This window comes from Necator americanus, chromosome V (genome assembly GCF_031761385.1).
Source record: "Necator americanus strain Aroian chromosome V, whole genome shotgun sequence".
Taxonomy (NCBI): Eukaryota; Metazoa; Nematoda; class Chromadorea; order Rhabditida; family Ancylostomatidae; genus Necator; species Necator americanus.
Window position 1 is genome coordinate 32,707,383 of NC_087375.1, and position 26,172 is coordinate 32,733,554.

Here is a 26,172-nt window from a genome sequence, read left to right on the forward strand (position 1 = left end):
AGATGAGCGAAGCGAACACCACAGAAAGTCCGAAGTTCGGCTTTAGCCATTCACTTTCCAGAATATGAAGAGTAATAGTCTCGATGGAGTACAAATAGATAATGTGACAATGACGAACTTGTTACTGAGCTTGGGGAATGGAGCCAAATGTGATTATCCATTATTGGATAGGCTTCGCTGTGACACGGTGTTAGTATCAGTGGGCTCAAAAGGTGCTTCTACTCACCCATGTATCTAAAAAATGGCCGCTTCCAAAAACTCAGTTTCATGTTTAACAAAACATCATATTGATTGCAAAGGGCCTTTTTTGATGATTATGCCGGGATACACTCATTTTTATCTATTCTCCATGAGATGAGGTGGAAAGCATGCAGAATTGAACTGTGTCAGTATCTATAACTTTCTTTTTCATGACATGTTTGCATTTACTAAGGGGAGAAGATCAGATTTCAGCTCTGGTAATAATAGTGGCGAACAACCATCTGCTGGTGGAATGCCTAAAATGTCTGTCAGGCTACGAAGGAGGGGAAACCAAAGTAACCGAACACGACGATTTTTCTGTAAGAGTTTTTCTGAGTATCATTTAAGACAGATAAGACTTTTTCTGTGGAAAATTTTTTCCAATGGAAAGATTACGTAATCAGTTCCTGGTTGAGACAACAATAGTCGAACCATCTGAAGTAAAAAGGCAGTGTGTGCGCGCTTGCTTGATTCTGTAATCAGCCCAAAGGAATAGCGACGGGAATGTTAGGTCTCGACGGAACCGTTCGTCAACTCTAAGTTTCTTCCACTCTTCTTTTACCATCTCCGTCCAAAACGTTCTTTTATGAAAAGTAACCGTTTTCCACTATAGAAGGTTGGGGAAGATGCTGGCCATCCGCTGGTATACCATATCCACTTATGCGTCAGGTTCTATGGCAATTAGCCAAAAGATGGTAGTAAAGCTTTGTCTATCACCTAAACAGACACCGCTAGACGGAACTGCTCAAGTCTCTGCACATTGTAATAGTGCGAATTTTGAATAAGTAGCCTCGCAGCTTGACTTCATTGGCGATGGGGTTCAACCACAGACACCTGATCAAAGAGTTGAATGCTAAGTTGGCTTTAGCCCATCTTTGCTGAATATCTCAGTCTTTTTGCCATCGTTTTTCAGAATACATTCTAAGCAGCAAAGCTCTTCCACGAGTTCAGTAGATTGTTCGTCCATCTTGATTCCAATAGTGGTCGCGAAGAGACCTATGTCCGCTTGCATCTGTCGGAATGGGGGCGCAGTCTATGGGCTGCAGCTAATTTGTACAAGGTTCGCAATACTTTGCAACTCTGCGCAGCTAAAAGTGAGAATTATTACATCGCGTGTGTATTCGAGATTGACCAAGGGGTAGGTGATGGTGTCAAAACGAAATTGACAGGACACTGCTATTGTTCTTTCCATGGTGTTACAGGCATGGTAAAAAGGAAGAGTCCCGCTACAAATCCTCTACTCTCTTCAGTCTTCATTTCAAGCCAGAATTTTAATAGCAGCCGTTGTTCCTTTTTTCAAGTCACCAACTGAGCGTGAAAATTTTCTTAGAATGCCATCAGCGCGGAGAGCGTTGATAAGACAACCTCTACGAGAAGATTTGAGGGCCGTTTCGAAAAAAAACCAACTGCATAGTCTATAATAACCGCTGCCGCACTTCAATCATTCTCCTGAGGGAAATCCTTTTGTCCTATCGCCGATCGCCGATTGAGAACTGCTTTGTTCGTCACAGGTTGATTCTTCGCGATATTTGATAAGCCGATTTGGAAGGATTCGCTCCATGACCTTGCGCTTTTGCAAAGGATAGCTCTATGTAGAAGAAAATTATGATAGCGTTTTTGCACGAGCCGGGTGTTCTTTCGTCGATCTCTGTTAGAAAATGATCTAATGATCTCACAAATCTCAGAAGAAGGAACAAATTTCACCATTTCTGAGCTAATTCCACCGCCTCTGCCACATTTCCAATCTTTTGTTTCTTGGATACAAGATCACAACCTCCAACTCCCTCATCGGTTCTTCACTGACCGCGCCGTTTGTCGGTCGTTGGACGTGCACAAGTTCAGAGACAGATATTCTATGTCGACTACTGGATAGAAAAGGAAACTTTCTGTGATACTTCGAATAGTCCCCAAGATTATAACAGTATCGGCAATACAAATGTAAAATTTAGCTTGAGATCCTTCTAAGTGTAATACCGACCTTCCCAGCAAGAAAATAGCAGAACATTCCGTCGCAATCTATACCAAAGGATGGATGATGGCATTTCTGTACGACCCAGGTATCTTTCCGTCAATCCTTGTTCAAGAAATGCGATCATCTCACGAATTCCACAAGGACGACGACAGATTTCAGCATTCTTGTGTTAATTTGCGCTCAATTTACCATCTTAAGTCTGAAGTTGATATCGGATACATTTGTCAGTCGAAGTAGAAAGTCATGATTCCCGGTGAAAAGACTTTTGCGAGGTTGAGGAATGGAGTGCGGTTCTCTTCAGTCGATACAAAAATATTCAAACATTTGCAACTGCCCAGGTTAGCTTGAGGAGTGGATGTTGAGCATAGCTACCATGTGAGCGAATGGAGTGTGGAAGGGAAAAATGAAAGCTCGACGTGAGCATGACGGTCTGTTTTTATTAATGAAGAGTACAATTAAAAACGATAGAAGTAGCAGTGGTCGTACCTTAGACAATACGATAAGCTGATGCGCAATTTCTTTCTGGTTCGAACCCATTGTAACCCAAACTTATTCCTTCCATCAGCGGTTTTGTGAATAACGACCTAACATCGATGTACAGCGATTTGCTGCATTCGTTCTGCTGATGATGTGATTTAATAAACGCTGTGAACAGATCGAACAGTGAAAATCTTGTAATCCGTCAGATCTCTCGGAACGGAATTACCTGGGAAAGGAGTGAATTATCAGATATCATCACGTGTATGTCCCTGCACTTTCAAAAAAGAGAAGTAAGAAAATGAAAGTGTCAGTTATTTTCACAATTCATAAGTAACGGAAATAGTTTTGTGAGCTTGACATTTATGTCACTGGTAGCACTACACTAACGGTATTGGTAACACATACGTTAACTTTACAGAGTTATTTGTGATTTTCTCTATATAGTGCAAAATTAACTGACAATCTCTTATTTCACCTCAAGTGGAAAAGAAAATTCTCTTGTGCACTTCCTCTTGGTTCCTTTATTTGGTCTCCTCTCATTACTGTTCATCCCTATTCCGAACCATATCCTTTTTCACCTAGTCCACTAAACGCAGATCTTCAATTTCAACTCGCATTAGCAAATCCAACAAAATTCGAGTGATGATGTTTGTCATTTTGCTTTCTTATCCCAACGACTTCTATTCGCGAGATGAGGAAGATTATTACGATAGGATCATGACATTGTGTCGTAGCACACAGAAATGCGTTGAAAGACGAAATGGAGGAAATTGCCACATCACTGTGAGTCTGAAATAAAATCAGATGAGAGATCGTCACGTCGGTAAAATAACACACCACCTATTACCATTGTTGGTCACTTCATTTTCAATTGGACGCTTTATTAACTGGGAACCTTCGTCAGAGTCATTTCTAAAGGCAGCATGCCTTGAAATTGACGATGATGGGACCTTTCTTCAAAAATATAAGGTTGATTATTGATGTGCACTCCTCGTGAGAGCATGAACTTGAGCTGAATTTCCTTAAAAACAACGTTGAAAACGAACTTCTAGCTCACATTTTCCTACGAAGCACCTCAACACGCAACCTTTGAGTACGTACCTTGTTCACTGGTTTTAGTTGAATAGGTTGGCGGTTAGAGCTTATTGATTATCGTCTATTCGCTCGCATACACGATGCGTGTACAGAGGTTGCCCGTTAAAAGTTGCCTCGTAGAAAATCTTGAACTTGAATCCAAAGGTCATTTCCCAAGCTGATCATCACGACTAGAGTGGTATGAGCTTCTGCTGCAACTGCACGGTCGAGAGATCATAGCTCGTCTGGGACACCAAGCACTTCGTCATCCGGAATTGATACGTTGTTACGAAGCTTGTCTAGAAGGATAAAAACAATGACTTGATACAAACATCGGCTGGTCCCAGCAAGTCATTGTACAAAACTCATACGCGTTAATAAAAACTACAGCTGCTTTGAATTGAAGTCGAATTCATAGACATATCCTAAGCGGGTGGTACATGAACGACAGACACTTCCTCCTTTATTCATATACGTCCATGTAAAATTATTCGTTAGGTCAATTCAACTTGTTTTGCTTCTTAAATCGAATAAAATGGTCTCAATTTTAAAATGATTAAATTAGTGAAAACTCCAGGCCGTATAGAAGAGAAAGTATGGAAAAATCCTTCATTTACAGAAATTGTGGATGTGTGCATATGAAACAATGGTGCCGTGCGATTTTACTCAAAGACCAAAGAGTCCAAATTTTCGAGGAGCTGAATTAAAAGCCAAAGTATGTTACAACAATGCAGTCTACTAAACACTACAGAAATCGCTTTAAAAAAAACTAAAATCCTATCGAATCATTGGTTTGTCTCCCTTATCTGTGATTTTACGACAGGTGACTTCATGCTTTGGGCAAAGAGGTCGAGCAATTTGCTATTGCTCATCAGATTTGTGCAATCAAAACTACACGGTCTTTCTGGTACGACTCTTTAACTCTCTAATTTTAAAGTGGAAAAGACAAAAGAGGGTAAATTTGTTCAGCAAAAATGGATTCAATCTCCTGTGAGAAATCAAACGTTATTCAGATGTGTTAAAGAACACATTGAAAAAAGTAAGTCTCGACAAGACTCTTTGGAATTGAGCCGACTTTATCCTAATGCTTTTACAGGGGCACGTGACCAAATTCCGCCACAGTCTTCAACGGTTGGCTAATTTAATAGTTTGTGATTGATGTGAATGTCCCTGAAAAACAGTATGCACCAAAAAAACAGAACATAGTCAGCCAGGTCGACGCGTGAGGACGTGACACAAGAAGGAGCTGGTGCTCCACAGAGCTATTCAGGCAGCGAAACTCCTTTGTATGGATCAGCACACAAGCACACTGCACGCATTTTCGTTGCGCTACCCCACTAAAAAAGCTGTGCCGGCTGTAGATCATTCAGTCATGACTAAAAATGTTCGAGTGAAATGTCGGACATTTTGATGATTAGGATTACCAAGGATAATCTCTGGACTTAATTTTTGGTTTTTTTGTCATGCTAACGAGATTTTGGTTAAACTTTAATATTGGGCGACCTGAAGTTTCGAGAACTTCGTCCTTATCAAAGGCCTAAAAATGGTTCGATATCTTTGACGCTATGCATTTCCCATCAAACTCCTCCTCTCTCCCTGCGAAGCCTCGCTATAGTTCCAAGTACACTACGCAAGAACTCCGGAAGGAAAACAAACTGACTAGTTTCACCTACTAGCGAGGCAGGTGAACCACTGCGTTCCAAAACGTAATGATTGGACATTTTTAGTGAGCATCATTTTTGAAAATTACATAATTTATGCGGTGAGACATGCCATAAGCGAATTCAACCTAGCCACACAAAAAGTTCAAAACCAAATAAAGTTATAGTTTACGTTAGTTTTTTTTTTCAAAATTAATTTCCCTTTTTCTAAAATATAGAACTAAGTTCATACTGGTTTACAAAAGTGAAAGTGAAGACGTATCAGGTTACCTAAATATTAACCTTGACATTTTCTACTCATCGTCTACTCATCTCTAGTCTACTCATCGTCAATTACGTCTCATTTTTCCACATATAACTGACACTGGTCTTTGATAAAAAAAAATACTTTGTTACAAAAAAATACACACAAAAAACAATGCTTAACTTTTAGTCCAAATCTCAACCTGCAACATCATCTCCAAAAACGCAGCCGTCGCCTCTTTCTAAACTTTCACCTTCACCGACGTATTCAAGACCTCCACAACCATCCAAATCTTCACTATCCAACACAACTCTAGAGAAGAAAATAAAGAATGCCACCTTATCAGTGATTCCAACTTCTGCAACAAGGAAGAAGGTCACTACAAGTAAGAGAGGAATTTGTGGAGTGAACTATAGCCTATCGCCATCTCAAGAACTTCTGAATATTTCTCTATACATCTAGGGCGACCGGCTCAAACCACTGGTACACCCGAAAAAAGCACAACCAATGACAAATCAGGTGTGTTTAGAAGATTATCATGTTTTAGTCGAATACCATTGAGATCAGCCGAGCGAGGACACCTGGCCCGAATGTTTTTGAAATTCTATTATTTCTTTAGACACTCTCTTTTTAAACCGATTTTCAATGTGCTTTACGATGTAGAATAATTCGGTAGAAGATTCAACGATAGAAAATCTAAAGTTAACTTCGAACTGGAAAAAGTCCCATTCATTTTGAAGTCACTGTCAGAGGTTCCTTACGGTATTCTTCACCAGTCTGAACGTACAACTAATGCCGGACTTCGACCTTTTTGTGGTGTTCGCCTTGTTTGCCTTTACTGATCAACAAAAATTACCAATAGCACTGTCATTATTTGTAAAATAAGAGTTATTTTCTTTTTAACGACGCTTTTCTCGTTTTTTCAAACGGAATTCCGGCAGAAGAGAAATATTTCATAGTTTTCTTTTTAAACCCGTCAGTTCTACATTTAGAGAATATTCAAACTTCAGCTTCAAACACTCCTTCGATACCAATAGGAAATATTAGTGCGGGAAAGTCATAGAGGTGAAACGCAAGACGTGGAATGCTCATAGCTGAATACACGCTATCCACATTCAACCTTTATGAGATGCATCAAGACGACGACGTTTGATCCGTTCCACTCCATTTTGTGACTTCCTGGAGTCGACGCACTAAGCCAATACGTTTTATAGCATCTGGCATCGACGCGCCAATCCGATGCCGTGAGACCCGTGTTACCTCATTTTATCACTTTCTGGCGTCGACGCACCAATCCAAGGCCAATCAATACCTTATAACGCCACCCTCGTACTTCACAACTTCCATCAGCAACCTAAAAATTTGTATTATTCGAACAGGCCGGTGGGGAAACCTCACTGAGTGTTTTCTCCTCGCTGACGCGGCTCTTCTACAGTGTCAGGGTGCTGCGACGTGCCTCGTAGAAAAAAAAAAACTAACAAGGCCGTTTCTAACTCCATTTCTCATGATTGGAGAGTATTGAGCGTGAAGACCCTCGTATCCGTAATCGACATCCTTATCTCGATATTTTGGAGAGGTCCTAACATTGTCACTTGAGTAGTGTGTTGTGTTCAAAGAAAGAAAATATTTCGGAATAGTAGATTGGATCTACTTCTTCTCTATTGGATCCTGAGAATAAGACCACTGGAATGGGAGACATTATTCACAATGTACTGGTAAGATCATCTGCCTTGAGACTTGGTAAGATCATCTGCTTTGAGACTCTCTTGGGTGCCTTGAGACTTGAAGTCTACGATCTCGGAGATTGTAGATCTCAGGGCTGAATCAAACCCACATGAAGGAGAGAGTCTGGAAATATCTCTCTAGGAATTCCGACAAGTGTTGAAAATCACTCCTTATAATCAGCAAACTTCTAAAATCTGGGGTAGCTCTCTGAAAATTAGCAATAACAACCAGGGGTTATAGTTAGGATTGCAACATCTTCTTTGAAGAAAGACTCCTTTGCAACTCAAATGGACACAGCGAACCCAATAGTAATTTAGGGGACATGGAGAGGTCTTTAGTAAAATTTACAGTTATTATTTTCTTCCCAGCATCCGAGGCTTCGCTTCTGAAATGCCTTTTAATTGCACTGTAAACCTTAACTGTTTCGAAAGCATTCTTCGAAATTAGACAGAGAAATACACCGAACCAATTAATGGTGTCTCGTGATATCTCTTTTCCCACAGCTCCCCCTCCCATTTTTTTAGCAATTGACTCCAAAAAAAGGAGGAGTTCAGTCTATTTCAAGTGGAATAAAATGAACTCCATCGGTGCAATTCTTACCTGAAGCAAATAACAGACCTGGTATTCCACATCAACCGTGCGATTTTGACCAAACCTCAAACTTCAAACGTACATATAACAATGTAGAAGCCGTTTTGATACCCAAATCCCCGAACTGTACCTACCATCAGTTTTGACGCCACATCAATGAAGCATACAGTCGGGTCAAAGAAGAAAGAGATAAACGCAGTGCACCTCGATGGAGTTACGCAAGCGGCACGGTATAGCCAGCAGTTAGATCTAGCCGAATCCCCACAAGCTACAGCGAGTGGTGCTAGCAAGCGCAGCTGCTTACGCTACTGGATCAAGCTTCATGTCGTTTCAATCCGAATACAAAATACTATATTGTGTGTAAGACACACGAGTTATCAGCTCTTTTCCAAACACACAACGCGCTTATTATTATTTACGTAAAACTTTATGTTAAGGAGATGGCGAAAACACTGATCAAGCTCCAGATCTAAATAGAGAAAATTCTGGATATTCGCAACGACCGATTGATTATGAGCCGCATGATAGGACACAGTCCGACATGTAAGTTAATATGCCAACTCCGAGTTTTTTTTCCAAAACTTCTTTTTTTCAGCTTAATGTTCGTTATCATCGCAGTTGGAACTGCAATTTTGGTGTGTCTCATAGTGCCTGCAGTTATATATGTGGTAAAAAATAGGAAGGTTCAAAAGAAGGACCTAATGCGAAAGCGAAAAGGGAAGAAACCCACTAAACAAGGAAGTAGCCCAGCAAATGCGAGAAAGTCAGGAAGTGTAGGGAAACAATAGTATTAGACTAACACAGCATCTTCTCCTCAACTCTTGCAATAAATCCTTCTTGGAGTAAAAACAAATATGTGTAGGTTTCTAATAAACATTTATGATTTGTGTACTTCAATGTTTGAACAGTTCTATGATCTCAAACGAATAGTCTGCACCACATGAAGAATTGATAGGCAGTGAAGCAAATCAAACTGAACATAGGAGATTGTTCGTTATGCGATTTTCACCTCCATAAACCACCGATAAGGTAGCCTTCTAGTCATATTTAGTTTTAAAAACGTGGTTCATCCCCCAAATCTACAATGCGAAAAAGGAGTGGAACTTTGTTCTGGCTTACTTGGCTGGCTGCACTTTTGCTATTGAATTGCTATGTTTATTAACACCCCACTTGGACTCAACATAACATCACTATATACGGTTACTCTCTACCAAAAAAACCTTTGAAAAAGTCATTTTTGCATTATTCTAGTAAATGTTAGTTAAAGCTTAAGTTCACTTTAGCTTGCTTCTTGCTCAGACCTAATGAGAAACTTAAGGATGTAAACAGGGTCATGCGTGGTGACGGGTCATGAGAGCATAAGAACAAAGAACCTCCTTCCTCCTTCCAAATTTATAAGCAAGCAATATAGTATGGGTTAGGGCAACGGAGACAGCAATAGTCTCGCGGGTCTGATTTTCGCCCGATCAAATTTTTGCAACAAAAAAAACTGAAAAACTTAGCAGCTGAAAAGTTTGACTTTCAATGAACCTAGGCCTTCAATTATGTTCGATGTAGTATTGATATTTGATAATCTGGATGCAAGGTTGTTAAATAATTTTATTTGCTAACGTTAGAGCAAAATCGCTTTCTTAAGAGCCTGAAATGGGCGATTCAATTCACAATTCACACGACTAAACTTCTGCAGAACTAAGCACATAAACTCTATGCTTAGTTTTTTCAATCACCGACTTAGCGACCACACTGAATAGTTCACAGCTCACTTCACAGTTCACAGCTTTCCTTGTTTGAAATAGATGAGCAAAGAGAAAATGAATCAAGATGTTCATTTTACTAGACTCACAATAGCATTTCGTTTGGTATGCTCCGTTTGAGATGCTGACTTGGATGTTTAAAAAAGGAAGCCAATTAGACCTCTGATTTCTCCCTAGTAAGTTTTATGTGTTCGGACTATCGGTCCAACCATTCAAATCGTTTGTCCATCATCGCTTCGTCCACAACCAACTGACCAATGAAAACCAATTGTCGAGAGAACGTCGTACCGAGAGTAGAACAAAGGACGAGTTCCAATTATAGGTACTTCAATTTTGGCATGAAATAGCTGAGATGGGAGCCAATCTCTGCCAAATAGCCAAACCCGTGAGTTTTGCAATGTATTTTCGTGACCATTTGAAGATATTACAGTCGTAGCACGCAGTGCGTTGGTGGGTATTTGTCAAATGGGGAGGTATATGGCTCAATACTGTGTACTGTATATGTAATAACATTGTCTTCATGTTCACCCTATCCTATCCGTAGGACCTCCTACATTACTAATTATAGGTCTCACTTTGAATGTAGCAGGGAGGTCAGTGGAGGCCAGATCGCTGTTGGACTGGAGTTTGTGCGTATTGGTAAGGAGATAGAGCATTGGACAGGTGGACAGGTCAATCTTAAGGTGAGCAATGGAAGAGGGAGAGAACTCAGCGGATTTTGCTATCCTAACCCATAAGTCGTTTAGAAAGCGGCAATTCTTCATGAACTCACAATCGGAGGATAAACGATATAGTGACGCATCTTGCAAGTGTCTTTGTGTTACTGTAATATTCGGCAGTGTAGAATGACCACAAACTCCCCACCTTTATCACTTGTGAATAACCTTGTTTGTCTAATCAACTCTCGAACTTCTTTAATGTCTTGCTTTTGTTCAAGAGAACTGTTGGACCTAGTTCAATTCTCACGTAATCGAGTTACCGTTTTATATACATCGTTAGCAAAGAGGCGAAATGTCGCATCTGTACCTGGGTGAGCGTCTTGTTAATTAAAGGACACACATGGAAAAGGCATCGACAAACTCCCTATGAGCGATCTTTGGTTTTTTCACTGCTGTTAAAATTGGATTTCCTGCGGATCCTATCTTCAACTTCATGCACAAGTGATCTTGCGCAGAAGTACAGTTGAAATGGGCTGCGATGTAAAAAAAAAACTAGGATGCAATTCCAAAAACGACCGCGCATTCTTCGAAAGTTTGAGTCCTCCTAACACAGTCATTCGAGACACATTTGATAGCATATCCTCGTTACAAAAAGTGTTGCGTTCACTCCTGCCATGAAGGGTTACGGCCTTTAGTGGTTGTGCATTGTTGATTCGTAATCTACTCAAAAGGTGATCGGATTTTCCCTGTAGAGGTGTCTCGAGGTTAGATTAAATAGACTTGCAAATTACATATAGAATTTACTGAAAAACTTAGAACTGCTCTTAAAATATGGAAAATTAATATTATACTCCAGAATTTACGAGACGTGAATTAGATTCAGTAAAATGGCTAAAAACGCTCAGATTGTGTAAACATTAAAAAGATTAAAAGATTGTAATAGCTTCATACTAATAACACTTTGAGAAATACTTTAGACAAATTTCTGTGAAGAAACCTCGCTGTACAAAATTTTTAAATTACAGTTTTTGAGACCTCTTTCTTTGAAATTCGTGTAGAACGCAGGCGGAAAAACTGGAAAAAGTGACATTTTCTCGCCTGTGTTTCATCTAAATACTACTGTAATAAACACTACTGAATCTATTGGGTTGTTCGGAAAGTAATTCGGATTTTTAAGCGTTTCAAAAAAATTTATTTTCTCACAATGAAAGAACATTAATCAATTATATACTTTCTATTTTCTTCATTATCTTTTGCCTCCTTTGTGGTAATTTCATAATTCCTCTCTCGTAGAAGTTCCGGTCATTTTCGGCAAAAAAACTGGGCTACATAGAATTTGATATCCTCATCTTCAGTATAGGTTTTCCCATTCAAGGAGTTCCGCAATCGAAATAAGTGGTAGGCGCATGGCGCAAGATCAGGGCTATATGGTTAATGCAACATTAATTTCCAACCAAGCTCCAATAATTTCCGCCAAAAATGTATGCGGTCTAGCTTTGTCTTGGTGGACGAGGAGCACTCGCTCGCTAATTCTGGCCGGTTTTTTTTTAAATTCCTACGTCTAATTTCATCACTTGTTGATAGTAGAGGTCCGAATTGACATTCTTGTTCCTTGAAAGCACCTCAAATTATATCACACATTTGCAGTCCTACCAAACTGATAGTAAAGGATAAAGGATAAAGTTTCTGGCGTTAATCAATCCGCTTGGGATGCGCCCCCACGTTCACCTCAATTCAGAATCGTTTGAGGTTTACGAACGTGTAACTGGAGTCTACAATGACTTACGGTGGCCAGCCGATGTGTCAAGTCAGTGTTTTTATCCTCCCAGACAAGTCTGGTACCAATTTATCGACCCGGAGGGATGAAAGGCTTGGTGAGCACTGGGGCGGAATCGAACCTCCGATCGATCGTGCAGGAAGCGGAACCTCCAACAGCTACACTACACCCACCCCAAACTGATAGTACGACATTCTTTTGTTGCAGATCATCCTTTGAGCAGGTTCATTCGATTTTGACCATGATCGTTTAGGAGTAACATTATTGCTAAGGATCCATTTTTCATTATCAGTTACTATTCGCTTCAAAAATGGGTCGTCTTCATTGCGTTTAAGTGCAAATTGCAGATACTATCTCGCTGCGTTAAGGAAATTTCCTTCCATTCAATTGGCACCCAAACAGCCAGCTTTATTTACGTCCAATTTTTTGATATGCTCGTGAACTGTTCCAATGGATGCGTTGGTCTTGTCAGCAAGTTCTTGTAAGGTTACGTGACGGTCAACTTCGATCAATGCCATCAAATGATCATGATCAATGATCATTTGATGGCATTGATCGAAGTTGACCGTCATGTCAATGAAAATACAAATGGAAATAAAATTTGTGCACTTTTCAAAAAAAAAGAAATACAAATACATCCTTGTAATATATATCAAATAAAAACAAACAATAATGGCAAGTAATAACAATCTTTCGAAACGAGCGTTTAAAAAGTTATTTTCAGAAATCCCAATTACTTTCCGAATAACCCCATAAATGCTAGAAAAAAAGGAAAAGCTTGGGAAGTGTCAAATATGAAAAGTCACATGGAAACACTGTACCATGTATTAAAGGTTACCATTACACTTAGGTAGAGAGTCTAAAGAAGCACACAACAGCAACATTTCTCTAAACTTCGAATCTACAAGAAAAAAAGTACAAGAAAAAATCCAAAGAATTACGCAAAATTTTCACTTTTTCCCACTTAATTCCAATTCCAAAAAAAATGTTCCAAAAAAACATCTTCATAGGAGATTGTGATGATTAACTTCCATGGCAACATCCGCGGGGGTGTGGTTCATTTTTGCACAACCTTCCCAACATTCGGCCTATTGATGAAACGTGATGCAACGTTAGTACTTAGACTTTCATAGATTTCTTCCTTTCTCTTTGACTCAATGTATCCAAGATGTGATGATCTGAATACAAAAAAGGCCTGTCGGAGTGGTGACACTATCGAAAACATTGTTCGGTCGTCACCGGGTACAAAAACGGCTGCAATTCTCCAAAAATACAAGTCTTTAACAGAAAGAAAAATAGGAGTGTCGCTATACCTTGTGTTGATAATGACGTATCAAAAGAGTTGCCAACTGTCTGCCTTGCAGATCATCACAAAAAAAGCAACTAGATAAAAGGTGTAAAGGTACAAAAAATAAAAAAAAACAAAAATTGGAGTTCAATGCCTGCCAAGTAATATCATAAAAGCAAAGATAGATCCTGAAAGTGAAAAAAGTGTATCGTTTTGACTATCTCTAGACAATCCATTTTTAGCAATGCTACCTGTTCCACTTCAGCAAAAACCAATCGGCTTAGGCTTACACCCAAAGATGTGGCCCAAAAGAACTACAACATGATCCTGATAAAGTACCAGATGTATTATCTTCTACTTGGGAAAAAACTGAAAAAAATGTTACATTTCTGTGGTTCTAGGGAGTATTCTAGGGAGAGGAAGATATTCAGATGTCAGCACTTGTGTGCCCTACTTCTAGGTTTCTTGGCCTTGAAGAACGCGTAGAGCATATCCCCATACACCGGCCGTATCCCTTGAATTCCCAGCAATGCCATGATAATGCCACGCCCACATCTCTATTCGCAGAAATAGCCGGTTGGGTTGTATTCTGGGTTCCTGTTCCTTCACCCCATCCTGCTCGGGAGAACGGTAAAGATGTTGGAGAAGGGTAAAGAGGCTCCCGTCGACTTTTAAGATAATGCCACGGAAACATTTAATATCTGGTGAATATGCTCGAGGAGACATCAACATCTCTCGACGAAGCCACGCTTCAGTTCCTTATGGACACATACCCGACCGTCTTAGATGCTTTGTTGGCCATACAGACGCAGAGAACTACACAATAACGAGGAAATATGAAAAGAAGAATGGTAAGAGTTGTTGACATTACTAAATCAATTAAAAAACAATGTATTTAATAATACATTACATTTGGTGTGTTGATCTACAAAGAGAGAGAGAGAGAGAGAGAGAGTGAATTTCTTCGAGATATAGCCTTCTTAACGTCCAGAGACTTCTTCTTTTGAAAAATACAGAAAGTTCCTTTCTCAAGCGCCTATTTACAAACTATACTACCAGCGTTTTACCAGTTTCTTCCGTTTTATTATTTTCACAGGTAATATCATAATTCTCATTCCCGTTACCTTTAATCTAGAATTTTCCCTCTTGTTAACGAAAATTTTCACATAACTTGAGCTTATTGTAATTTGACGCTATTAGATACCATTTTCACTCATATTTCACTTATTTCTATTGCTCCTGGTACGGTTAACAATTTGAGATCATCTTTCACGACAATATTTTTGCTCAAAATTCCCACAACAAAATTCGATTGGATGTGTGTGATTTTTTAAAACAGTTTAATAGCTCGTATCCTAGCCGGTAATGCAGCGTATGATCAGCCGTACGTAAGCGAAGTCAGCTTATTGGGTGGCAACGACGGTGAATCTCCACAGGATATACTCCTTCGCTAATTGCTCAGCAAACTTTTAAGACCTCTCAAACGTTTCTGAGTGTTCTTCCTCTCCTTGTTCTCTGGTCAGAAATACTAGTAGGGCAGAATGCTGGCACATACGGATAGCAAGCATATTCTGTGTATTTGTATGTACACATCAAGACGACCTGAGGTTTCGTTTTGTTGCGTGGTTGAGCTCGAAGCCTCGCGGAAGAGCCAGCTGTAACAATCAAGGTAAGAGCATCGCTGGCTCAACTTCGACTGCAGTGATGAGTGAAGATAGCGAATATCCCAACTTGATGGGAATCCCCTGCTTGCTTTGCCCCGTCTATATAACAAGGACTGCAGTGATTCTTTTTGATTTCAAATGCTCACAAATACACGAGAATACAAGCTAAAAATGCACATGGGGGAGAAGACCACCCAATATCGATTGATCCGAACTCATGACTGCTCCAGCACATTTCTGTTCGGAAATGTGATACAGCAGTTATGAGCTGGACTTCGGAAATGATTGCGAGGCATACACATTTTTTGTGTATGTTTCGCACTCATTTCCTTACACTACAACTCTTCTGGGAATTACAGCTAGGAGAATTGTGCTCAACCATTTCCATCAAAACAAGAACAGAAAACAAACCGGTTTCTGAGGCATTCAATTACTTTGACTTGATCGGTGGCTAAACTTATTGCATGACGCGATTGCATGCATCTTCGCAGAGGTGTGTCGTCCTTGAGCAGAGGTCTACCCAACCTTCAGAATCTTTTGATCTTCTGCGAGGGTTTGCACAGAATGAACCCATTCGTCGCTATTCCATATCCTGCAAAACCTTACGTCTCGCCTGAACTGCCTATAAACGCCGAGTGTCTTCAAGTCCTCTTTCACCGTAGCAGACTAAGACTACCCTTTTCGGCCAAGTAGCCTTTCCCAGCTTGAACGCGAGAAACTTCTCAAAACTCGTTAATTTAGGCGATCTGCTGGCTTTCTCAGTATATCACCAAAGAAGCGAAAACGGTTTTCCATGGCTACTTCAGAAGACAAGGCAAGATGTTGGTGTCTTCTACGTGTTATTCGCCAATACACCGCATCGTTTTCCGCGCGGAGATGTCCATTGTGCCAGATGTAGCCAAGCAACCGTTTAAGTAGCTTTCTTTCCATGCAATCAAGACCCTCTATCATCGTAGGTTGCTCAATTTTCCGATCTGTACATCATGATAGGACGAATTGGGAATGAGCAGATTGGTAGCTTGACTTCGTTGGTGATGGAGCTCGACCACAGGCATTTCGTTAAGAAGTTAAGGACAAATGAGATGGAAATAGAACTATCGGTGACTTACTTCCAATCGTGTTATCCAACATTATTTGGTAGGCTTGGCGACGCTAACTCGGTGCAACGGCACTTTACCGCGAGACCTAGCCGTCTGTTGCAGAAGAAACTTGTGCTAAATCGAGTAGAAGCGTATTCTCGCTGCACGATACATGGATCCGCGGACTATTTCAGCTACCCGCTCTTGCTTCTGCTTTCTGCTTTGTGCTAGAGTGTGCTTATCCAGTTGTAGAAATTTGGTAGGCTACAGACACAGAACGGCGTCTCTTCGAAGGCAGCGCTTATCCCTTATTGCAAACTAGATCAGGTCATATTAACTCGATTATAGGCACAGATATAGACACTAGCCTACAACCGCGACGAGAAGCCGCCATCTGAAATTGAATAGAACCCTTACGCTGGGATCAAAACTTTTTTTTTAAAATTATTATTATTTACAGTTATCTTGGCACTCGTGACAATGGCCCCTTTACTTGTATTATCTCTACGGTGCTATAATGGAAGTGAAGAATCAGTGGTCACAATAAATTTGCATGTTAGTTTTATGTGCCATTCTTTGCAACTATTAGTCGAAATGAACCCACAATATCACTGAATGTTCCCTAAAAACACAAACAAATTTTTTACACAATTAACTTTGTTTAATGCAGACCTCCAGAATGTGTGTATATGAAACAAATCGTCCATGTGATTTTAAAGAGCCACCAATTGGCGGCTATAATTACCGGACAGTTACATTTATTTCACAGGTAAATTTTACAACCTACATGGGATACGGACTTGTGACGAAGACACTATTTCAGTACGCCAAAAGTTGTTACAACAAAAATAGTCGCGCAATTTGTTATTGTTTTTCAGCATTATGTAATGGAAATTTCACACTTATGCTGGTATGTTTTTGTAGTAATTAGTCTCAGTCAGTTTAGCTGATCTTCTGCTTCCTATGCTCTGCACTATGGTCAAAACGAAATAAAGCACAGTGCAGTCGCGTAAACGTTTACGCTCGAAGTGTTCCAAAGGAGGAAGTGGTTGGAACCGAGGCGAACCCAAACTGCAACGAAGAATGGTGCCAGCTCCTTTGACACTCATCGCACCGCTTCGGCCGCAGAGCCCCCCTCCCCTCCGTTTTAAGGCTAATGTGACAGGCAATTTAGGCTTAGCACCTACAAAAAGAATACATCCCGCTAAGTTTATTAAAGCACGATATGTGGTAAGAAGACTGTCTTGTAGCACCTTTTCTGCATCAGAAGCGATTTTTCATCTGAGAACGTTTCAAACAAAAATACTAAAACAAAATGCTCTAGCGCATGGATCCGCTTGGGATGTTCAACGCGTTCGAATACAATTTGGAAATAGTTGAGGCTTATGAACCCGTTTTGGTCTGTACAACGAAGTGCGGAGACGAGCCAATGTGCTTCGGTGCTTCCATTCTCCCTGATCAATCTGTCACCAATTTATCGACTCAGAAGAGATAAAAGGATTGGTTGGCGCTCGACCGATCTCGAACCACTGATTATGCAGTCACAGCCGAATCTCTTAGCTACTGCGCACCTCCTGCCTTCACTTTTCAATACTCTGAATCCTGGATTGTACTTAATAACATGAAATTTGTGTTACTAATGTAGTTTAAGTAAATGCCTCAAATGACTAGGTGTTCGTAAAGTCATGGTGCATCTTGACCGGTGACAGCAAAGCAACGGAAGAAGATAAAAACCTACAATCTTCATCAAATAAAAATTGTTCCAATTGCTCACCTATTCAGCGCAATTTGATGTAAACGGCATTGTTCTACACACATCCAAATCATACGCAAGTTCTTCCCACACACCGTTAAGTACGTCTGGTGCAAGACTGCCCGGAGAGTTCAGTGCCGTGCGCACGCGTGGTTTGCTGGCTCTGCGGTTCTGGTGGTTCTTGACTATTCACAATAGCGAAATCCTCAATAACCACCGAAACCACGGAGCCGCCAAAGCGCGCACTCGCGCGGCTCTGAGCTCTGCGACAAAGTAACGTCTGTGACTCTCTGCTTCAAATAATTGATGTCGTTGATACATTTACTGTACACATGTTGCTTCAAATAATCCAACAAGTAAAAGTCAAAGAAAAACAGATTCGCAGATCGTTCTGGCCATGGCTTGAAAGAATCCCTGCCTATCCACCGCTTATTCCTATGGGGTGTCACTTCGTTGTACACACACCTATATTCACGCTGAATTTTGCTCACGGATTCAAACGTAGCCAGCCACATAAAACACTGGACTTTGCTTCGTACCGTCCGTTTCTCGACTGGCTGCTCTGCTGCCGCGCAGCCCGTTGTGTTGCGTCATCACTTGCGTGCGCAGACACTTCTGCATCATACTGCGCGACCTTAGAAAGTTTCCTTTTTATTTGGTCATGATTTCACATTTCTATCTTGTTTTGTTGCTTTGCTGAGAGCGGTCTTAAGTGCACCATGACTCTACGGAGACTTTGTACATATATTTAATTCTTGTCATAGGAACGATGGGAAAATACACCACATCCTAATAAAACGGAGTACGACTGCGTCAAAGAATATCTGAGAAGTAGTAAGTTACAAATGTTTATGCATAAAATATTGGAATCTCACAGTCATGAAAACTAGAGAAGCAGTCTTTTACCTGATTTCAGCAATACTTATTACATTTTTAGAAGAAAATTTGGATCACACAAAAGCGACAGAAAGGATTGTTACGAATTCAACAACAGTGAGGATTCCGTCCATATTTTTTAATAATGAGGTGGAATCTTTACCAGGCGCTTCACTTTTCGGCTCGTTCGTCGTCTTCAAAGACTCGAGCCGAGGATAATATAAACAATCGCATGCTTACACATCACGTCAATTGCTAACTTGCCGATTAAGGTAGTGCAGATGAAAATAAAGCAAACTCTGATTAGTCATGGCGATTCATCGAATACGAAACAGGTGATAGCAGGTATATGTCACCCCCAGTTATACAAACGAATAAGTATTGTTGTGTAGGACCAGCGACTATGTGGCATAAGAGTTACGTATTCATTACCATTCATAGCAAGCAGAGCGGTACAAGTGAAAAGAACTTCTCCGTTATCGACAAAAACTCATTTCTATTATTCTTGAGAAGTTTCTTCCAAGAAACCAATACACAATTTCTCTCTCGTCAGTGCTTCCGCTCCAGCAATTTGAACGACCATTGAAGCGGTAACGCGGTGTTTGCCGAAGTAAACGTCAGATCGTTCGAATCAATCTCTGCGCAGACCTATAAAGACAAAGCAAGAGTCAGAATGTCACGCATTTAACATATATTCCACAAAAAAATATGCAGCCTCATTGACCTGCTCACTTTTTGACTTAAAAGCATCACCCCACGAATCTGGGGCGGTGCGGATTTCAAGTGGACAGTACAGGGTCGTAGATTATGGAGAGGAAAGTGATTTCGGCCATTTCTTCCCAGTTGCCGTAAAAAACGGCCCGAAAGATGCTGCGCGTGCACAAGGCTGGCGCGCTCCAATTGAACTCGTTGGGGAAAATAGCGCGCCGAAACGCTCGAAGTCGTATCTTCCGGGCCGTTTTTTTACGGCAATTAGGAAGGAAGAGACGGAACCAATCTTTTCTCCATAATCTGCGACTCCGTATAGGCATACCCCACCTTAAACCCGCACCACCCGATTCGTGGGGTGATGCCTTTAATCGCGTGGTGGTATTTTCTCCTGATGCGGTTTCTCCTTGCCGATGCGTGTCATCCATGGACATAACTCTGCCCAACCTTATTGGCCTACAGCAATGGCTCGCAAAAAATCATTGATTTATCATTGCTCCATAGTGTAGAGACCTTGCGTCTCGTGTGAACTGCCTATCGAGACCGATTAACCCGAGTTCCCTTGGGGGACAAAATTGCACACCACTTCTAGTTTATTGAGGTATTTGGGTTGAGCCCTTTTCTTGGTGGACAGCAGCACCTTTTTTTCAATATCTGGGAAAATTCCATCGCATAGCTGTGAAGGCTGTGTAGATTGTAAAGCTCGTACGCGCTCAGAGCTCTTCACTTACTGCGGCAAATATTCTTCAGCTACTTTTATTTCTTTTACATTAATTCTCTGGTTACAGCTTTCTTTATGTTATTTCTATCTCACATGAGAAGAAAAATTGGAAAGCGAGGAAAATCAAAAACTTCTGGTAAAGAAAACTGCAAGATTTTCAAGTTCACAGCTTATTGTATTAATGAAGTTACGTGATGGAAAAAAAACGGTACAATACAAAAAATGATGGTTACGTGATGGAAAAAACGATACAAATAATTGGAACAGAAATATTTCATTTGAAATCTGAGCTCGCTCCAGTCTGAATTTTTAGTTTACGTTTTTGAAAAAGTAGGCAATAGTTTGGTTCTCATTGTCATTTTTTCACTTTACACCATCACGCTTCACAGTTCTAATTCAGTTACAGACAACGACGACAACTACGACAACGACAACGACAACGACAACGACTACGACTACGACTACAACCACGACAACGACACCGACACCGACACCGACAACGACAACGACACCGACAACGACAACGACGACGACAAGTAAAAGATCCACACAGACGATTCCATTGTTGAAGACTACTACACATGGAAATACAACCACGACAAACCAGAGATCCACAGTATCGAAGCTCGAACAGACGACAAAAGTTGAGAACAAGAGCGTTGGTCCGAGTACGTTCAATAACCATTTGTGTCGAAGTAAAAATCTTAGTTGTCTCCTACTCTCAGAGATGGAGAATTTTTTCAAATTTTCACTTAACATTTCCTCAAACAATTTCCATTTTCCACATCATATCCCCATATCCCGAGAAATGTGGATGTAAAACAGAGTAGAGCGCGAAATATTGGAGGAAAAACCACAGTTTCTTCGCAAAATTGCATTACTAATGTTGAAAACGTTGCAACACTGTCTCAATAATAGGGTACTTTCTGGGAGCAGATACATGAAAGATTCTTATTCTGGAGGTCATACATTAGACAGAAAAGGAGTAGGCCTTTAAGCATGTGTTTGCTCTCTTAGAAACTAATAAAAATTATTAAAAGGCATTTTTATCCCACAAAACTTTTACCTAAATGTTTTACAGTGAATAAAAGAACTACAGAGCAGAAAAGTTAGCCGAAAAACAGCTTTCGCATGCAAAGTTGTTGGAAACTATCATGTTATCCTAGAAATTGATCAAATCATTGTATATTACTGTTCTTTTAGTAGTATCACATCTTTCTTCTCAATCACGAAGAACAACACATATAAAAAGAACAATATCGACTAGACCACCTAACACTCAGTCACTTCAAACGCCTTTTCAAAACCGGGAGTCCACTACTTCGAGAAGGATCGGAGTTACATCAAGGAAAAGCCTGTCACCGCTTCCTGTTAAACTGTAAGTCTTACTTTGAAAAAAGAAAATGACCGTGATGTTTTTTTAAATGCATCACCCCCGAATCTGGAGTGGTGCGGGTTTCAGGTGGGTTATGCCTCTAAGGGGTTGTTGATTATGTTGTTGATTAACCCATCTGAAACCCGCACCACCCCAGATTCGTGAAGTGATGCCTTTAAACACTATTGCGTGCGTTTTGGTGGCCTCTGCAAAGAAAGCACCTTGTAGAATTTGCATCTTTAAAAAACATTCTTAATTCTCAATTCTTTCATTAAAAAAGGAGCTAACTTTAACTCCGAATAATGAACAATCACCTTTGTTCTATTCCAATAAAATATTGAATTAAAATCAAATCATCACTACAATTACTTGAGATAAAAACGGTAAACTTCGCGTCAAAATTTTCACGGAAGGACATTTATGTTGATGATACAGCCATTATGGAACAATATATGAAGTGTTTTCTTAGGGAAACTGAAAAAAACACATAATTGGTGGTTAATTCCAGCAGTTTTTTTTCCTTGAATTTCACATTTTTCAGACTTGCCTACGGTGTGTTGATAGCGGCCGCAGCTGTTCTCCTCTGCCTCCTGCTTCCTGTGCTAATTGCCTGTGTATTAATTAAGGCTCGTCCAAATGTTGGAAGAGAGGAAAATGCAAAATTTGCACCGACATACGCTGGAGCATATCGACCGCACAGAAAAGCCGCAAAGTCAATAATGCTAGATGCATCCCAAATGAGGACGACAAGAGACAATACAAAAGCTTTGAAGTCCACTATGAGTAATGAACGAACACAGTTATCGACTGCGTTGGAGGCACCTAAATCTAGTATTCAAAATCCGCTCCAAAATAGGTACAAACCAGCAACAAATCCTACGCTTATACCAAGCCGAGGAATTCGTGGGAGGAGCAAAAGTATGATAAATAAAAGTTTGTGGACTAAATCGAAAGAAGGAAATAAGAATATGGAAGTGACCAAGGTAAAAACTACTTCGAAAGAAGGAAGTAAGAATATGAAAGTGGGAAAGGTGAAAACTACTCTGAAAGATGGAAGTAGGAGTATGGAAGACAGGAAGAAGAAGACTACTTCGAAAGGAGGAAGTAAAAGTAGGGAAGAATGGAAGATGAAGACTATTACGAAAAAAGGAACCGATGATGAAAAAACTACTTCAAAAGAAGGGAGCATAGAAAATAGAAAGGTGAAAACCACGTCAAAAGAAGGAGGGAGAAGGGTAAATAAGAGAATGAAGACTATATCAAAAGAACGAAGAAGAAGTTCAGATAGTAGTACGAGTACTTCAAGTGTGTCCGAAAAGATCATTTTGACCAAGCAAAAAGAGAAGGTGCAAGCAAAGCAAAAAACAGGGCAGAACAACAATAATAAAAAAAAGTTAACGAAAAAATTCATACTTGGAAGAAGAACAAATAGTCCCATGCCGGTGTAAAAAGAAAATCAAAATGTAATAAGTTCGCATTATACTCTCTGAATAAAGCTTTTCAATTTATTTGTTTGTATGACAAAAATCTTATAATGTGCGAAATTCAACAAGTTTGGTTCCGAATAAACAGAAAACGTGGCCTCAATTATTAGGGTGTTCGGAAAGTATCTGGCGAAATACAGCAAAATTTCAAAACAACACAACTTTTTACCAACATTTTATTATTCGACGAGATAATCTCCACCAAGATCGACAACCTTCTGCTAACGTCTCACAAGATCACGGATTCCTTTGGCGTAGAGCTCCGGCGACTTGGAGACGAAGAAAGCCCGAAGGTCATTTTCGAGGTGGTCACGATAATCGTAGCGCTTCTCTCCCAGACGATGCTGAAGCGATTGGAAGAGGTGGTAGTCGCTCGGGGCCAGGTCCGGGCTGCACGGTGAGTGCCGTAGAACTTCCCATCCGAACTCCAGAATTTTCTGGAAAGTCTTCTTCGCGATGTGAGGGCGCGCGTTACCGTGCAGCAGGCAAACTTTGTCGAGCTTCGGGTGCTCCTTGTGGATCTTGTCGGCCAGTCTTTGCAGTTGAGCGCAGTAGACCTCAGCAGTAACTGTCGTGTTATCCGGCAGCAGTTCAAAACGGTAGATTCCATGAACTCCCCACCAGACGCTCAGCATGACCTTCTCATGGATTTCACCTTTCACGAAAGGGTCCGGCATTTCATCGCCAGCGCACCACGCACGTTTGTGGGTGTGGTTGACGTAGAGGACCCATTTTTCATCTCCAGTGACAATGGTGTCCAGCCAGTCGAATCTGCGGCTTCTGGAGAGCAGCTGAGTGGAGATGTCCAAGCGCCTTTGGCGGTTGCCGTCGCTCAATGCATGTGGGAGCCACTGACCGAGCTTTTTCACCATTTCGAGAGATCGCAGTCCATTGCTCACGGTGGACAGCGAACAGCCAAGACTGGCAACAAAATACCGCACACCTTCATATGGATGCTGCTCCGCCAGATTCTTCAGTTCGTCGAACGATATTGCAGTCGGCCGACCAGAGCGAGGCCCATCTTCGAGTTTCTTGTTTCCGGCTTTGAAGCGCTGGAACCAGGCGCGCACAGACCGCTCAGAAGGGACTTCAGTGCCGAATACTTAACTTAAGTTTCGATGGGCTTCAGCAGCGGGGTGGCCAGATTCGAACTAGTAAAGGAGTACGTGTCGAATATGGGTGGAAAGGTCGGCCATTATAGGATGAAATAGGCAAGGAAGAGGGAGCCAGATATGTTGTGTGTATACAAGCGGTAGTGTCCTTATATAATATATATATATATATATATATATATATATATATATATATAAAACGGGAACTTCCAGAAAATCTTTAGAAATCTGCGTTATTGCGAAATTTTCGGCAGATACTTTCCGAACAGTTCTAGTTCCCAAAAAATACCCATTCTCCCATGCAAATATGACATTCGTATTCTCAAGGTCAAACGTGAACAAATGGCAAAGATATAAAGATAAGATACGTAGAGTTATTGAAAAAGAAGAAGAAAAGAGAGAACATGTAAGGAGGCAAGGGAAAATAGCGACTGAAATAACCGTTGTTGTAAATTTGACAGTAAATAGACGAAATTGGTTAGTGTTTACAGGCCCTTTTCTGGCAATTGTGAACATGTGGTCAATCATATAGACTGAAAATCGTTGTTGCTTCAGTTGTACTGTACGCAAAAATGCCGATATTTGACGCCAAAGGAAGGCAACACTTATAGAAAAAAGTTTACGCACGTATACATATGTTTTCGTTGTTCACAATCTGTTTGCATAAATATAAATTAAGCAAGAAAATTACGGAAATTGGTTTTTGTAACTTTTTGAAAAGGCTACAGCGAAACTTCTACTCATTTCATCCGTTAAAAGGCACCGTATCTCGAAGTTAGTGTAAGTGGGATTTCGGTGGGGAAATGTGGAGTTCAGGGTGTAGAGTATGAGCATGGTACGAATTTCAGGTGGAATATCCGTATAGGGGCTCGTATGGGATGTATGGAGACCAGGGTGGTTCCGCTCATCTCTCCCTGAATCACTGCAACCAGCCGGCCCCTGAATGCTGTTTTGTACGATGCCTTCTATGAAAGACATCACCCCACGAAACTGAGGTCGTACAGATTTCAGGTGGAGTATTCGTATACGGGATAGTAGATTATGGATAGGGGTGCGATTCCGTCCATTTCTTCTTAATTTCCGCGAAAAACGGTCCGGAAGATCGGGCGCGTGCAGAATTCTGGCGCGCTCCAATCAAGCTCCTTGTAGAAAATAGTGCGCCGAAATGCTCGAAGCCGCATCTTCCGGGCCGTTTTCTACGGCAATTAGGAAGAAATGGACGAAATCACCTTTCTCTCAATTATCTACGATCCCGTATACGAATATTCCATCTGAAATCCGCACCGCCTCAAATTCGTGATTTTTCCTTTAAGGCAGTAAGGAACGCGCACCACCCTTGCACGCGCAGCGTCCCTTACTGCCTATCGGGTATGTGCGAATTGATTTTCGACGAGTCGCAGAGCGGAGGCGGCGCAAGGGGTGAAACGTTCCAAAATATGGCGTCGTACAAAACCCGCACCACCTCAGATTCATGGTATGCTGCATTTGAATAGGCTGGTGTGCACAACTCACTGATCTACGACCATTACGACGTAGATGCAGCACGTTCACAAGGGTGCCGCGTGAACAACGCTTCCAACCTACCTTGTGAGGACAAACGCCTTCTTCTAGGACTATTAGCGGAAGATAGCCGGTAACACTCACGGTCTTAGTCTACACCCAGAATTCTACATTGTCGACAAAGTCCACAACATAGTCAGTTTCGGGATAAGCTACCTTTAAATTACACATCAAAAATAGCTGGTTCAGTTCCGCAAAATCGCAAGTCATTCGCCGCGAAAAGTCTTCAATTCCTCATTTGTTTTAAAGGCAATATTTCGCTCTTTTTAGGAAACCGCTCCTGTATATGTTTTTGTTTCTAGTTTTCATCCCAAACTAATTTCAGCATTATACTTTTGTCAGAACCTGGAAAGAAAAAGAACCGCCTCATTATCC

General features: G+C 40.8%; 2 protein-coding genes across 5 annotated transcripts; one reads left to right on the forward strand and one right to left on the reverse strand.

Annotated features, from left to right (window-relative positions):
* Positions 1–354: 354 nt before the first annotated feature.
* On the forward strand, positions 355–23,089 carry RB195_015912 (uncharacterized protein; the record flags this gene model as incomplete). Of its 3 annotated transcripts, XM_064206842.1 has the most annotated exons (10): positions 355–385; positions 454–560; positions 4,386–4,481; positions 4,590–4,673; positions 4,736–4,805; positions 4,863–4,897; positions 5,861–6,056; positions 6,134–6,190; positions 8,425–8,530; positions 8,583–8,775. In XM_064206842.1, the coding sequence occupies 10 exons, from the start codon at positions 355–357 to the stop codon at positions 8,773–8,775; spliced, it is 975 nt and encodes a 324-aa protein (XP_064062724.1). The 3 variants fall into 3 exon arrangements, with proteins under 3 accessions (XP_064062724.1, XP_064062723.1, XP_064062725.1); XM_064206844.1 differs by lacking the exons at positions 4,386–4,481; positions 4,590–4,673; positions 4,863–4,897; ... (1 more) ...; positions 6,134–6,190; positions 8,583–8,775 and adding exons at positions 10,331–10,424; positions 13,879–14,058; positions 18,726–18,795; positions 21,470–21,644; positions 22,183–23,089; XM_064206843.1 differs by lacking the exons at positions 355–385; positions 454–560; positions 4,386–4,481; ... (5 more) ...; positions 8,425–8,530; positions 8,583–8,775 and adding exons at positions 14,145–14,316; positions 16,669–16,763; positions 16,879–16,977; ... (4 more) ...; positions 21,470–21,644; positions 22,183–23,089.
* Positions 23,090–23,346: 257 nt separating this feature from the next.
* On the reverse strand, positions 23,347–26,007 carry RB195_015913 (uncharacterized protein; the record flags this gene model as incomplete). 2 transcript variants are annotated; one of them, XM_064206846.1, is made up of 3 exons in its annotated part: positions 23,347–24,177; positions 25,822–25,890; positions 25,954–26,007. In XM_064206846.1, 3 exons carry the CDS (start codon positions 26,005–26,007, stop codon positions 23,347–23,349), a joined length of 954 nt encoding a protein of 317 aa, XP_064062726.1. The 2 variants fall into 2 exon arrangements, with proteins under 2 accessions (XP_064062726.1, XP_064062727.1); XM_064206845.1 differs by lacking the exons at positions 25,822–25,890; positions 25,954–26,007 and having other exon boundaries at positions 23,347–23,997.
* Positions 26,008–26,172: the final 165 nt, after the last annotated feature.